Raw genomic sequence first — 12572 nt, 5'->3', positions numbered from 1 at the left:
CAACCCCATGGCCCCTGACCTCAGCACTGGCTGGCTGGGCACTGCGCAGCAGTTCGGACACTGCCCCCGCAAGGCCTTTTGCTGCCTGCAGCAAGGGCCGGCCACTGCCTCCTTCATCCTCCAGCAGGGCAGCCAGCAGCTTCACGCCACGGGACATCTCCGTCAGGTTGGAGGAGATTGTGGTGACTGCACAGCCCACTGCGGTATAGTCTGTCTCTGTGGGGTCCCCTGAGGAGGAGGAAGAGGAAGAGTGCGTGTGAGACACAGAGCAGGCCAGATGATAGTCTGGGGAGGAGCACCGTCACAGGCAGTTAGTCACACACGCACGTCCTGAGAGAGACACACACAGTCCCTTCCATGAGTCAAGGTGTGGTCACACCTGGAGTCAGTCACACTCATGCATGCACACGCTCACCCTCTGCCCTCCCCCCAACTCTTCCCCCCACACACAAAGAGCTTGGCATCCAGCCTACCCGCTGTCAGGTTCACCACGGAGGCGGTACCAGCTGTGATGGCATCTACTTGGGAGTGGATCTCATGCTTTGATTCATCCATCTTGTTCTTCCGCCAGGCCTTAGAGGCCTGGGAGAAAGAGAAACAAACCTCAGGATTTGCTCTGGTTTGGTGTACCCCCACCCTGTTCCTTGGAGTCCCAGCTTCAGTACCGTTGGCCTCCCTATCCCACACTCACAGCATCCTGGCCCAGAGGGGGTAGAGTGTCAAAGTCATCCAGAGTGGCCTGGGCAGCCTGCACAGCCTGCATGCTGGAGTTGATGGTTCCAGTGAGTGCCTGCTGGGCTGAAGTCTACAAGACAAGGAGAGGAGTAACAGGGAACATTTAGAAGACAGAGAAGGTAGAAGAGAACTCGAGGCTAGAGAGAGGAATACAAATAGGGACATGGGAAAAGACTGCCTAACTCCTGGCTAGGCCCAGCTGAGGGGGAAAGGCGTGGTACCACGGGGGCAATGGAGGCACGCTTACCAAAGGAGGCATGTGTCCTCGGTGCATCTGGCCACTGGTAATCTGCTGCTGGGCAGGGGGCATGCTGCCCACCTGGAAATTCTCAGGACCGGAGGCTCCAGAGCGCATGATGGCAGGCAGGGCCACGGAGCCATGCTCTACTTTCCCCACCCGGTTATACTGCTGCTGAAGGACTGTTGACCTAGGGAGGGAACATTCTGGGGAGCACTCAGAGGACTTCCTCCCCTCCTCTCCTTCCCACCCAGCTCTACTGCCTCTGTAGGTCCTGTAGCCTGGGGGTGCATGAGGTCTTATTATAGCCTGCAACTAGTTATAGAACTATCCTAAGGATTCCCCGCCGCCCAATAGTCCTTGGAGTCAAGGCTTGCCTTCCCTGCCCCTGAGGGACGGATCGGCCCAGATCCTTCGTACTTTTTGGGGGACACCGAGTCCTCTAGCATCGTAGACTCCTCGTCTCCCTCCAGCCCAAAGTGATCCTTGCTTTTTTTCTGTAGGAAGAGAAAAGGAACAAGAGTTAAAGAAGAGGGAAGGAGCGAAAAGGCAGCCTCTTCTTTCCCCAATCAGCCATCTTCCAGAAGCTGGGTCCCCATTGCTAAAGGACTGGCTTGGGGAGAAGGTAAAGGAGATAAGGAGAACGCTAGGGCAGGCAGTGCTCACTTTCTTAAGGATGATATCGATGTAGCCGGCAATGAGCTGTGCGATCTGCTCCCCCTCAGTCGTCTGTACTGAGTAGTAGCCATCTTGGTAGTCCCCAAAATCCTAGTGTGACAAGGTGGGGGCTCAGTGGGAAAGCTTGAATCTACCCAGGGTGGGAAAGGGTAGGATGGGAGCCCCAAGGTGGAGATGATGAGGGTGTCTTCTCATGCCAACAACCCTCTAGGAAGAAGCCCACCTTTCTTCAATCTCCTATTTCTTTTAGGAGAAATTAGAGATTTCTCTTTTAGGAGAAAATAGGAGATTTCTTCAATCTCCTATTTTCCTCCTTAGAGAGAAATATTTTATTTCTGAGGAGTGGCCTTTATGCTACACAGTTTCAAATACATGCCATTTAGGAAATCTCTCTTCCCTCACCCTGATAATAAAGTAGGAGGATACAAACATATTTATCATTAAATGACAATAACTGAGGGTTAGCACTAGTATCCAAAATGGAAAAATAGCCTTTAGTAATTTTTCTTTCTCAGTGGGGCACTTCATCGAGGTGGTATTAGTTTTCCAATTCATAACACCAAAATATAAAGTCAAAGGGGAAAACTACGTAGAGTTGCTGCTGAGAGAGGAGGCTTGTTTTCCTTTCTATCACCTTTTTCTTCCCTCTCTCCAAGCTTCCTGTGAACTCAGCCTACTGGTTAGTTTTGTTGTGTTGATTTTAAAGAATGTTTCATTTAAGCATCACTCACTCTCCAGGAAAGTTACTCCCCTACTCTATCCTCCATGTTCCTGCAACAGTTCCGAAGTTATCCTTTTTTCTGGAGTCACATCCAGTGCACCTGCCCCAAGGGAGGGAGAAAGACTTCGCAGCTGTCCCTTCCCTGAAAATTCCTAAGTCCTTTCTCCTCTGACCCCCCAGGCTCACCAGGGTGAAGCTCTTGGGAGAGGCAGCCCAGCGTTTGATGTTGGTGAGGTTCCACTCCTGGATCACCTCTTTGGTCTTCTCATCCACTCGCATCACACACTCCTTAGTGATGCCCAGAAGCCTAGGCACCAGCTTGTTTTTCCCTTTCATCTTTTCCTGTAAGGCAGAGGTTGTCCTTGGTGTTATAGGTCAGAGGTCAAAGAAGAAGCAAATGATCAGATCATATCTAGACCACCAGGGGGTACTGAGGTGGGCAGAGGCCCTAAACTAGGGTGTCTATTGATGGACCAGGACAAGGCTACATCAGGGAAAGGGGAAGGGAGGGAAAACGCAGGGCACGGAGGGAAGTGGTGGAGGAGGACTGTCACCGGGCAAGTTTTCACAAGGTCAAAGCAAGCAGAGAACGGGACTCCTGGGAATGATGGGAAATGTGACTGAGGGCAGAGTCAGAGACTTTCAGAGAGGAAAGGGCAAGAGCAGGAAATCAGGAGGGCAGTGAGAAGGGTCTGTAACACACCTTAACCAGGAAGAAGGAGACACCATATGTCTTGAGGGAACGGGCTAGCTTCACGTAGCGTACCTTGGCCTCGATCTCACTCATCTGCCCACAATTCTTGTGTGCCTTAGAGTATGAAATGGAGAAAGATTTAGGAAAATATGGCGATAACATCACAGACAAGGATTTAAGTTGGGATGTTAACTGTAATGAGAGCATATTATGGGGACACAGGAAAAGGTTAGGAAGTGCAGGATATGAGCAATGAGAGGGTGACGGGATGGAGGCGGATAAAGGATATGCAGAAGTGAGGATTGAAGGAATAGAGTTAAGGAACTTGCAGACATTCTGGAGACATGAACGGATAATTAGGAAGTAGAAGGTCAAATAGAAGGACTTTTGGGCTGAATGTTCAGAGCAAGGATAACAACTTACATTTGTAAAAAGATATACTTTTCACAGTACAGTCATGCGCTGCATAACGACATTTCGGTCAATGACGGACCAAACATATAAGATCCCATAAGATTAGTACCATATAACCTAGGTGGGTAGTAGGCTATACCACCTAGGTTTGTATAAGTACATTCTATGATGTTCGCACAACGATGACATCGCCTAAGGACGCATTTCTCAGAACATATCCCCATCGTTAAGCGATGCATGACCGTAATTTCAGGGTATACTATCTCACTGATTCTCCTATCAATCCTACGCAGGGATCTCTAACCTCCCATGTTAGAGGGAAAGAAAAGAAAAGAATATTGATTTGAATTCCACAGCAAATGCAGTAATGGAGCTGAGACTAAAAGCCCAGGTCTTCTGCTTTCTTGGCACAGGAGAGGTAGGAGGACAGCTTGGTGGGTGGAAGCAGGTGGGAGCAGACAGGGAAAGGGCGGGGTCCATTTAGTCAGTAGGATTAAGCAGCAAGGCTCCCGGGTCATTCCAAACACTTTCCCCTAACCCCATTCACCTGGAAGATTTTACGCTCTCCCTTCTGCTTCACATACTCCTTGGGCAGGAAGTCCTTCAGGCTACACCAGAAAAGGGAGGGTCAGCATGTAGTGGACAGCATCAGGGATATGTGGGCCATGGACTGTGGGCCCAGGGGTGTGAGGAAATGTCTAGGACAGTGTTATCTTTGGAGAGTAGGAAAACTGAGGGAATAGAGTCTGCATTGTCCCTAAAATCGAAGTGACTTAGCATTAGCTCTTGAATGCAGCCTGTGTCTCTCCCTACAGGGAAAGGGACTGAGGGAACTTGACTTGGAAGCTCAGTCCCTGAAGGAAAGAGGGTCTAGAGCACTATTTCAGGGAACCAAGAGCAGAAGGAGCTCGCTAGAAGGATGACCGTGCACGTAGGAAGCTGAGAAGGCCACAGCAAACTCTGTACATTCTGAGAAATACCAGTGGATGCGACTTGTGTGACTTTTTAAATCTAATGTTCCTTTTGAGGAAAATGTAGCGTTTCCCTCTGGCTACTACAGTAAAAATCTTCAGAGAATCTCAAAAAAGTTACATGCTTGCTTCAGAGGTAGGGGGCCGGGCAGAGATTTTGGACTACAGTTACATTCCACATGCGGCCGGGGAGAAGACAAATGGCTGATGGAAGCTAAAAAGGTACCAATGTGGGTCAAAACCCTGATACCTCGGGAGAGGAAATAGGGGGAGAAGGCCTGGATGGAGATAGGCCCGTTGGGGTTACAATGGCAGGGAGTGCTAGGCCCTGACAGGACATGGGACTGGGTGACTCACTCGAGGAAGCCGGCCTTGTGCTTCTGCTCATTGTGGGGCCCAAACTGGATCTGGCATTGGAAGCCAGCAAACTCACAGGCCTTGTCGAAGGAGACAGGGTGAGAGCCATTCAGGATGTCATCTCGTGCCTGGAGAGCAGAGGGAAAGGAGGTGAATGTTGTGTGGGTGGAGGGATCACCCTCACTGTGCTTCTGCCCCTCCCCCTACCTCTCTTGCCCCAGGCAAGTCCTCTCCAGACCTGCACATAAAGAAGGTTCAGCTGTACGGGGTCCCGGGAGTCCACGTTCTGGTCTGAGTAGAAGAACTTCCTCCGCAACAGAAGCGTCTCGTGCTCCTCCACTCCCTGTTCCCTCAGTGTCCGGCCATGGTCCAGCCAGTTCACTGGGGGACAGAGAGTTCCCTCAATGCCAAGCCCCATGGCCCCTGTGCTGTCTGGCCTCTGGCTTTTTATTTATTTCTTCATTTCCTACCCTCTCTCACTAAAATGTTAAGTTCTGTGAGTATAGGACTTTATTGCTGATGCATTTCTGTGTCTTAAACAGTGCCTTCCCACAGCAGATGCTCAATAAATGACGAATACACGGCTGCCCCTGCCACCCTGACCATTCCCAATGCCCTCTTTTTTCCATTTCTGCTTACACTCATCATCTGTGTGCAATTTCTGCTTTAGTTTCTCCATCTTCTTTTCATCTCGCAGCAGTGTCTTGTCCTTTCGTAAGGTCCCTGTCACCTCCTCCTTTTTTTCTTCCATCAGCTCTCGAACCAGTGAATATTCATCATGGTTGGTGATGCCTGGGGGAGGGGGACAGGTTGGTAGCATCCCAGGCACTGCATCCAGGTCTTTTGGCAGAGTTGGAGCCTCCCCACTGAGCCCTCAGCCCTGCCAAGACCCCTTACCAATGCGGGCACAGATGGTCATAAGCATGTCAGTGACAGTCTTAGAGTCATCCACCATGATAGTCTTCACAGTTCCATCCAGCATACGGATCTTCAGGGGTCTCTGTTTCTTCCTGTACTCCATGGTGTCCTGTGGGGCAGGAAAAGGAGGTAGAGGCCCACTTTAAGCTGACGGTTTACTTCCTTTTTACACGGCCAGAGGGGAAGAAAGTAGGTTACTAAAAGGAAGACTATGGGAGCTCACTCAAAAGCAGGGTAATATGACTGCCTGTAATAGACAGAAAGCATGGGCAGGGGTCAGAGAGGACAGATGTAGGAGGTGGAATGGGGGAAGCTGATGGAGAGGATGTTGGCAGTCCTTGATGAAGCGAGACTTACCCCATTTCGAAGCATGTAGTAATCCAAAGCTTTCCCAGCCTCCAGCCAAATACCCTTTTTAGGGTCATCATCTGACAGAAACAGCCCAAAGTCGCTGGCTAAAAGAGAGGGTGGATCGCCTCAGACTTATGAGGACCCCAATGTGGCTGAATGGCTGCACTATTGCCCCTTACTATTTCCCCAGTGACCCTGGGCTTAAAGGGGAGGGAGGGAACCAAGGAGCACAGAGCTGAGGGATCAGTAGCTCTGGGGGACAACAGGGTCATCCCTCAAGGCCAAGAGCCTGGGAACGAGAAGGGACCAAGGGACCCCAGCCACCTGGGTAGTCAGACTCACGAGGGCCAGTCAGAGCCTCTGGGATACGCTCACGAATGATGCGACAGGCGTCATACACCATGGTAGACGGCTCAAACTGCATCGTCTTCACCACATTCCCAATGCTGATCTTCAGCGAAAGTGCAACCATGGTGGCAGCTTCTCCTCTCCAGCCCGGCTATACCTGGCCCGTGGCACCAGGGCATTAGAACACACCCTCACTGGAAAAGAGGAGGTCCCCTGCACGGAGTCCCAGGGAGGGGTGTTTTTGAAAGGCTCACCAAAGCAGGTAGTAATGAGGTTGTTTTTGTTTTATTTAATAATTTTAAAGAGTGAAAGATTATTTACATGAAAAGGACCAGTCCTAACCATCTAAAACATCTGAAGGAGAGGCTGGTCTGCAAGGTGCAATAGCAGGTCTGAAATGCAGTGTTAACCGGAGGACACCGCCCTGTCCCCTCCACTGGAATCCAGGCCTCCTTTCGTTCTTCCAAGTGTCTCTCTCTTGCCCTTTGTCCCTGATCCTTTCCCAGCCCTGCCTCTGCCTTATTTTCATTTTTTACTGGCTCAGTCTTTTTCTCTCTTTGTCTCCCACTATATCCTGCTGGCTTTTCCCTGTCTGGGATTTTCAGAGCTGCCCTGACTAATCATGTGACCTTCCCTCTCACAGCTTTAGCCTCCTTCTCTGCAAAATGAAGATGTTCGGAATTAGATAATTCCGAAGGGCTCTTGAAGCCTGCAAACACTAACTCTAGCTGGTCTGGCAGGGAGACCAAGTACTGGTTGTTTAAGCCATCCAGGCCCACTCTTGTCCCAGCTTTCCTCTAACCCGAGACGTTGGGGGCCTCCCCAAGGAGCCTGGCTCTATTTGGGTTCCCTGGCAGTCAAGCTAGGATCATGACTCTAACCCAAAGCGATCTCAGAAATTATCTAGTCAACTCCTTAACTTTGCAAAAGGGTAATCAGACCCGGGGTGGGGAGGGGGAGAGTTTCAAGGCAGGTCAGGGAAAGAGCCCAGTCCTTCTAACTTAGTCCTTGCTCCTTCCAAGTCACCGAGTTAATACCCAGTCCTCACTACAACTCCTATGCTCTCTCCTCTTCAGTAAGTCCTTCGGAGACTCCGCCCTCCATCTCAGCTGCCTCCCCTGACAGTATTTTCAGTGCAGCTGGAGCCCCACCCTGCCCTCCCCCACCCTCCAGGCACCACCTCTCAGTGGGCTGGAAGGAGCCACCGGAGGCAGCAGGTGGCGCACAGTGCACAAGGGGACAAGTCTGCCTGGCAGCTGATGATGTGATCCAGCTCAATACAAGGATTGGTGCCTCTTAACAGAGAATGAGCAAATCCAGCCTGCCATTCCCCTCCTGGCAAACTGCTAGCCCCAAGGAGGGAAAGGCAGGACTAGGGGGAAGGTTGGAAACAGAGGTGGGGGGTGTTGGGATACAGAAGGCAGTTGAGAACCAGGGAAGGTGGTAAGGGGTATGTTTTTGGAAGGTGAAGAGGTTAGGAAGGATGAGGTAAGGAGGACTGAAAATCTAGGTGGAAACAGTAGATAGGAGGCAGATGTGGGAAAGGTCTGGATTAGGAGTCTGATAGACCATTTCTGATCTTATATACAGTCCAGAGTCTCAAAAGAGAAGAAACCACAGCTCGCTCTTTCTTTACTCCCAAACAAGAGAGGACCCTCCTAGTCTCCCCAGTTCCAGCTCTCTGCCCACCTCCCTATTCCTCAGGCACCTCTCCTAGCAGGTGCACAGACCTGGCTGTGGAGTTGCTGGAGGGCTGGAGGGTCAACAAAGCTGGAGGAGTCAGAGGAGCTGAGGGCAGGACTGAAAGGACCCCCCACCCTCAGCTGAAACTGCACATCTCCCCCCATTTCCTCCAGACATATGGACACCCCCTTCCTCCTCAAGCACGGAAACCTCTGGTGAGACCCCGATAAGGGAGATGAGTCATGCCTACCCTTACTCCCAGCTCGGTGGACTTCCACAGAGCTACAAGAGGGTGAGGGAGGAAAGAGAATTAAGGAGTGAATTTGAGGTGATGAAGGCATAAAACAAGGGCCCTGGAAGTATGGGAGAAGCTATTCAGTTCCTGCTCTCGCCTGAGAACTTTGCTCCCCTTTCCATCATGTTTTATGGAACAGCAACAATGCCCCCCCAGGTTCCCCTCCCAGGGAACTCCTCCTCCCTCAAGACATTCCTGAGATGCATTCCAGAGAAGTTGGGCAATTGGGGGTGGGGGGGAATGGAGGACAGCAGGTCAAATCCCAGCAAGGAATGGAATGTTAAGTGTACTGGGGGTAAGAAATTTGGGGTACACAGAGAATACAGTTAGAGCAGATACCCACAAAGGAGCTGCAGAAAGACAGGAGTTACAGAGAGGGACAAAGGGAGAGAGAAAGCTGAAGACAGAGTCAGAATGTAAGAGGGTTGGGGGAGCAACACTCAGTCTGTTACCAAATTTGGCCTCTGAGTCTGCAACCGCGGGGAGCGGGGGGAGGGTTGTGGGTGAGACTGACATATCCGGCCTCAGGCTGCTGGAGGCTCATTTAGGGCTGGACTGGGCAGCTGAAAGGCTGGACCTGACCTCCCCCAACACAGCCCCTCCCCACCTCCACCCAATCCATGCATATTTATTCTCTCCAAATGCACCCCAGCCTACGCACAGAGCTCTTTCCTACTAAGCTACTTACACTGTCTCTATATATGTTATCTCAAACATGCAGCCCCTACACAGATCCCATCACAACCACGTTATCTTCCTGTAAAGACGCCATCCCATGCCCACACCTTCCCCATAAATACACCTCTATCAGCAAGCACACAACTCGCCCCAACATCTCTCCTCCTATTATGTGGACATTCTCCCTCCATTCATCCAGCAAGCATTTCTGAGGGTCTGTTGTGGGGAAGGCCCCCAGCCAAACTCTGAGTGGCTGGGAACCAAGAAAAGTAAGCCCTACCTTTGTCCTCAAGGGGCTCCCAGTCAGCTGAGCGGATAAACTAAATACAGTCGTAAAAGAGGGCAGGATGTGGTAAGAGCCAAGAGGTGTGTGCTCAGGGGAGAGATCCCTTTAGATGAAAAGGGGACCAAAAAGTCTCCATGAAAAGTGTCATTTGAAGTTAGGATTTTAAAAAGTAAAGATAATAAGAAATACTAACAATCTTTTATTGACTATATGTCAATTGCTTTGTATACATAATTTCATTTAATCCTTACAACAACCCTGCAAGGTAGGTGTCATTATCTCCATTTTTACAGATAAGGAAACTGAGGCTCAAAGAAGTTAAACACTTGTTCAAGGTGCTTGTCCAAAGTCACACAGCTAATGAGGTGTGAAGACAGGATCCGAACCCAGGTCTCTCTGACTCCAAAGCCCAAGCTCTCTCCACTCAGCTGGAGCTGAGTCAGGGGTAGCATTCCAGGCAGAGAGAATAGCATAAGCAAAGGTGGAGAAGCAGGAAATCAATCGTGGAGGAGCATTCAGGGAAGTGAGAGGCAGGCTGGTTGAAGCGCAGCATACCTGCAAGGGAGCAGTGATGGGGAAGTTAGGATGAGGATGGAAAGGCTGGTGAGAACTAGGGAGAGTATGAGGAATGATACCTACTAGGGGGCAACAGGAGGCCAAGGGAGGCTTTCAGCAGAGAAGGGACATAACCAGAACCAGATTTTAGGAAAATAACTCTGGCAGTTACCTTGGAGATTGGTTAGAAGGATACTGCATTAGCAGAAGTGAGGGGTAATGATACCAGAGTTAGAAGGGTGGAGAGGATGTCACTCATCAGAAATTTTAAGAGGTAGAACTGATAGGAACTGATGACAGTCTGTCCTGTCAACCCTCAGGGACCAGGGCCCAAAGTCAGGCTGGGGTCCCATAGCTTCCTGTCATCAGCAGTCACTCAGTGGCTGGGCAGCTTGAGTTTAGGTCAGGAATTGGGAAGGGGGGAAAGAAAGTATAAGGACGAGCTGGGAATGTGAAGATGAGGCTGTGGTTAGGAGATGTGGTTAGGCCGAGGGAAAAAGGGGATGGGATGTGGTTAGTACCTGGTAGAGGGGCAGAAGGGATGAGGTCAGTGACTGCACTGGGCTGGAAATGGGGAAGACGAGGGGTAGAGAAAGGCTGGGGAAGATGGTAGGAAAAATACATATATGATCAGTCACTAGATCAGGCTGGGGGAAGCGGAAGAATAATTATGTGGACAGTGGCTAAGTCAGGGAATGATGCAGTGAGGTCAGAAGCCAGGTCAGGCTACGAGACTGAGAAGAGAGGGGGCTGTGGTCAGTGGCTAAATTAGGATGGGATGGGCAAAGAGTGAAGGGACACCAGCAGTGTCTAAGTAAAGCTGGAGTTGGGGGTGGTGCATGGGGTGCAGCCAGTGGCTGGGTCAGGCTGGGTAGGGGATAGTGCTGTGGTCAGTGGCAGGGTCAGGCTGGGAGTGAAATGGGGGTGTGGTCAGTGGCCTGGCTGGGCGTGGGATCAGCAAGACCCAGTTTCCTCTTTGGGTCTCATTTCCTCTTTTCTGTCAGGGGAGTGGGGGAAGGGGATCTACAAGTGGACCAAGAAATTAAGGCTTAGAATCAGGGATGGAACACAGCAGGCATCGGAAGTACTTGGCAGTTGTGTTGGGCTGGGGCTGGAGTATTCAGCAGATGATCAGGAGGTACTCAGGTAGATGAGTGGGTGAAAATGGCGGGAGAGTGCTTTAAGATGATGGGAAAGCTCAGAGTTGGGCGACAGTAAATTAAGGTAGGATGTGTGTGGATTAAGGGGTGGGAAGAGAGGCAAAACTGAGGCTGGGAACACATGGCAAAATGAAGAACATGAGAGAGTTAAAGACAAGGGAAGCATTCTGTAAGGGGGTATGCAAGAAGGGTGTGAAATGCAGGGCCAGGGAGGAGAGCTGGAGTGGAGAGCTTAACATCTAGAGAATGAGGAGAATGGGAGGCAATGGGGCTGAACTTTCAGAGGATCAGTCATCCCCCGCTCCTGTGGCAACAGTGTTTCCTTGGTCTGCTTCCCCCTTAGTCACCAGTCCCCTTTCCTCTAGGCAGTCCCCCACTCAGGACTAGGCCTTATACATCTCCTGGGTCCCTGTCCCTTTCCCACCTCCTATCTTGTAAACAACATAGTCCACGAACCTCTGCCCCTCAACTGTTGTGGCCACAGCAAGAGCCTTGGGCTTAGAGAGTAGAATAAAGCAGCTGGAGTCCCAGATGCCTGCAATTCTAGCTGAAACCCAGAACCCTAGCCTGAAAATAGTCTGTCATTTCTCTGGGCCAAAGAAGCACCTGCGACTACACAGAAATGAAAGACCTCCTCGCAAAACAGGGCCTCTACCTACCACTAATCTTAAATTTCACATGCCCGAGATCCACTATCCTGACCTCAACCACAACCCCTAAAACTGCCCCTAATTCCTAACACTAACCCCAACCCTAATGTGTTTCCTGTTTCCCAGTACTGGCTTTGACATTCACCCCTTTCCTAGCAGACACCTGTATCCAATCCCTGATTTCTAATATTTACCTTTAAATGGTGCTAAAAAGCACCAAAGCCCCTGACCTTAACCCTAAATGTTGACCCCTAGGTCTAAAGCTCATTTGCCACTTGATTCCTGACCCACCTCTTCACTTTTTATCCCTAATACTGACTATGCCAACGTTCTCTTATCCCTAAAACTAGACTTCCAACCTAATTCCTGTTATTGACCTCTAACCTGACCCTGAACCGTAACTTTGACTTATCTTGGCCACCCTAAAACACAAAATAATGACCGTAATCCAAACTTCACCTACATAAAACGGACCTGACTCACACTAATAACACTAAATTTTAACCCCGGTTTCATACCTCCTAAAACTAACCTTGAGTCCTAAACCGAACTCCACCTAATCCCAAACTCACCCAAAGCTTTCCTATCCACATACCCGCTGATCCTCAAAGCCGATCCCCGCCCTGCGCCTCACTACCACCCCACTCCTCGCCCTCCCCAAAACCTATCCCAGGCCGAGGACTGCTCCCAGGAGGGGGCTGGCTCCCGCAAAACGGCCTACTTAACTCCGAGCCCAAACCGAGATACACTGGCCGCTGACCTCTCCAACAGGACCCGCAGGAGGAGACGCAGGAGAGTCGGGGCCCCGCCCGCCCGCCTCCCGGCCCCATCCTGAGGTTC

The 12572-nt window shown here is 50.7% G+C and overlaps 1 protein-coding gene across 5 annotated transcripts in view; it reads right to left on the bottom strand.

Annotated features, from left to right (window-relative positions):
• The window catches only part of TLN1 (talin 1), a 32264-nt gene that overhangs the window by 19305 nt on the left and 387 nt on the right, over positions 1–12572 (bottom strand). For 2 of the 5 annotated variants that reach the window (XM_087419505.1, XM_087419507.1), the window contains exons 2-16: positions 6420–6638; positions 6084–6181; positions 5706–5835; positions 5448–5600; positions 5047–5189; positions 4809–4936; positions 4028–4088; positions 3076–3180; positions 2559–2714; positions 1640–1741; positions 1394–1470; positions 983–1163; positions 692–805; positions 474–582; positions 20–228 (exon numbers count right to left, since the gene is read on the bottom strand). In XM_087419505.1, the coding sequence (XP_087275631.1) occupies positions 20–228; positions 474–582; positions 692–805; positions 983–1163; positions 1394–1470; positions 1640–1741; positions 2559–2714; positions 3076–3180; positions 4028–4088; positions 4809–4936; positions 5047–5189; positions 5448–5600; positions 5706–5835; positions 6084–6181; positions 6420–6549 (1896 nt within the window). In that variant the 5' untranslated portion in view covers positions 6550–6638. Of the gene's footprint in view, positions 1–19; positions 229–473; positions 583–691; positions 806–982; positions 1164–1393; positions 1471–1639; positions 1742–2558; positions 2715–3075; positions 3181–4027; positions 4089–4808; positions 4937–5046; positions 5190–5447; positions 5601–5705; positions 5836–6083; positions 6182–6419; positions 6639–12572 lie in introns of those variants that run through there. The other 3 variants (XM_087419506.1, XM_014797455.2, XM_087419508.1) reach the window with 3 other exon arrangements.

This window comes from Ceratotherium simum, chromosome 29 (genome assembly GCF_057802395.1).
Source record: "Ceratotherium simum simum isolate JZ-2026a chromosome 29, ASM5780239v1, whole genome shotgun sequence".
NCBI classification, from domain to species: Eukaryota; Metazoa; Chordata; class Mammalia; order Perissodactyla; family Rhinocerotidae; genus Ceratotherium; species Ceratotherium simum.
The sequence above is the reverse complement of the archived record's forward strand: the minus strand, read 5'-3'. Positions and strand labels throughout refer to the sequence as shown.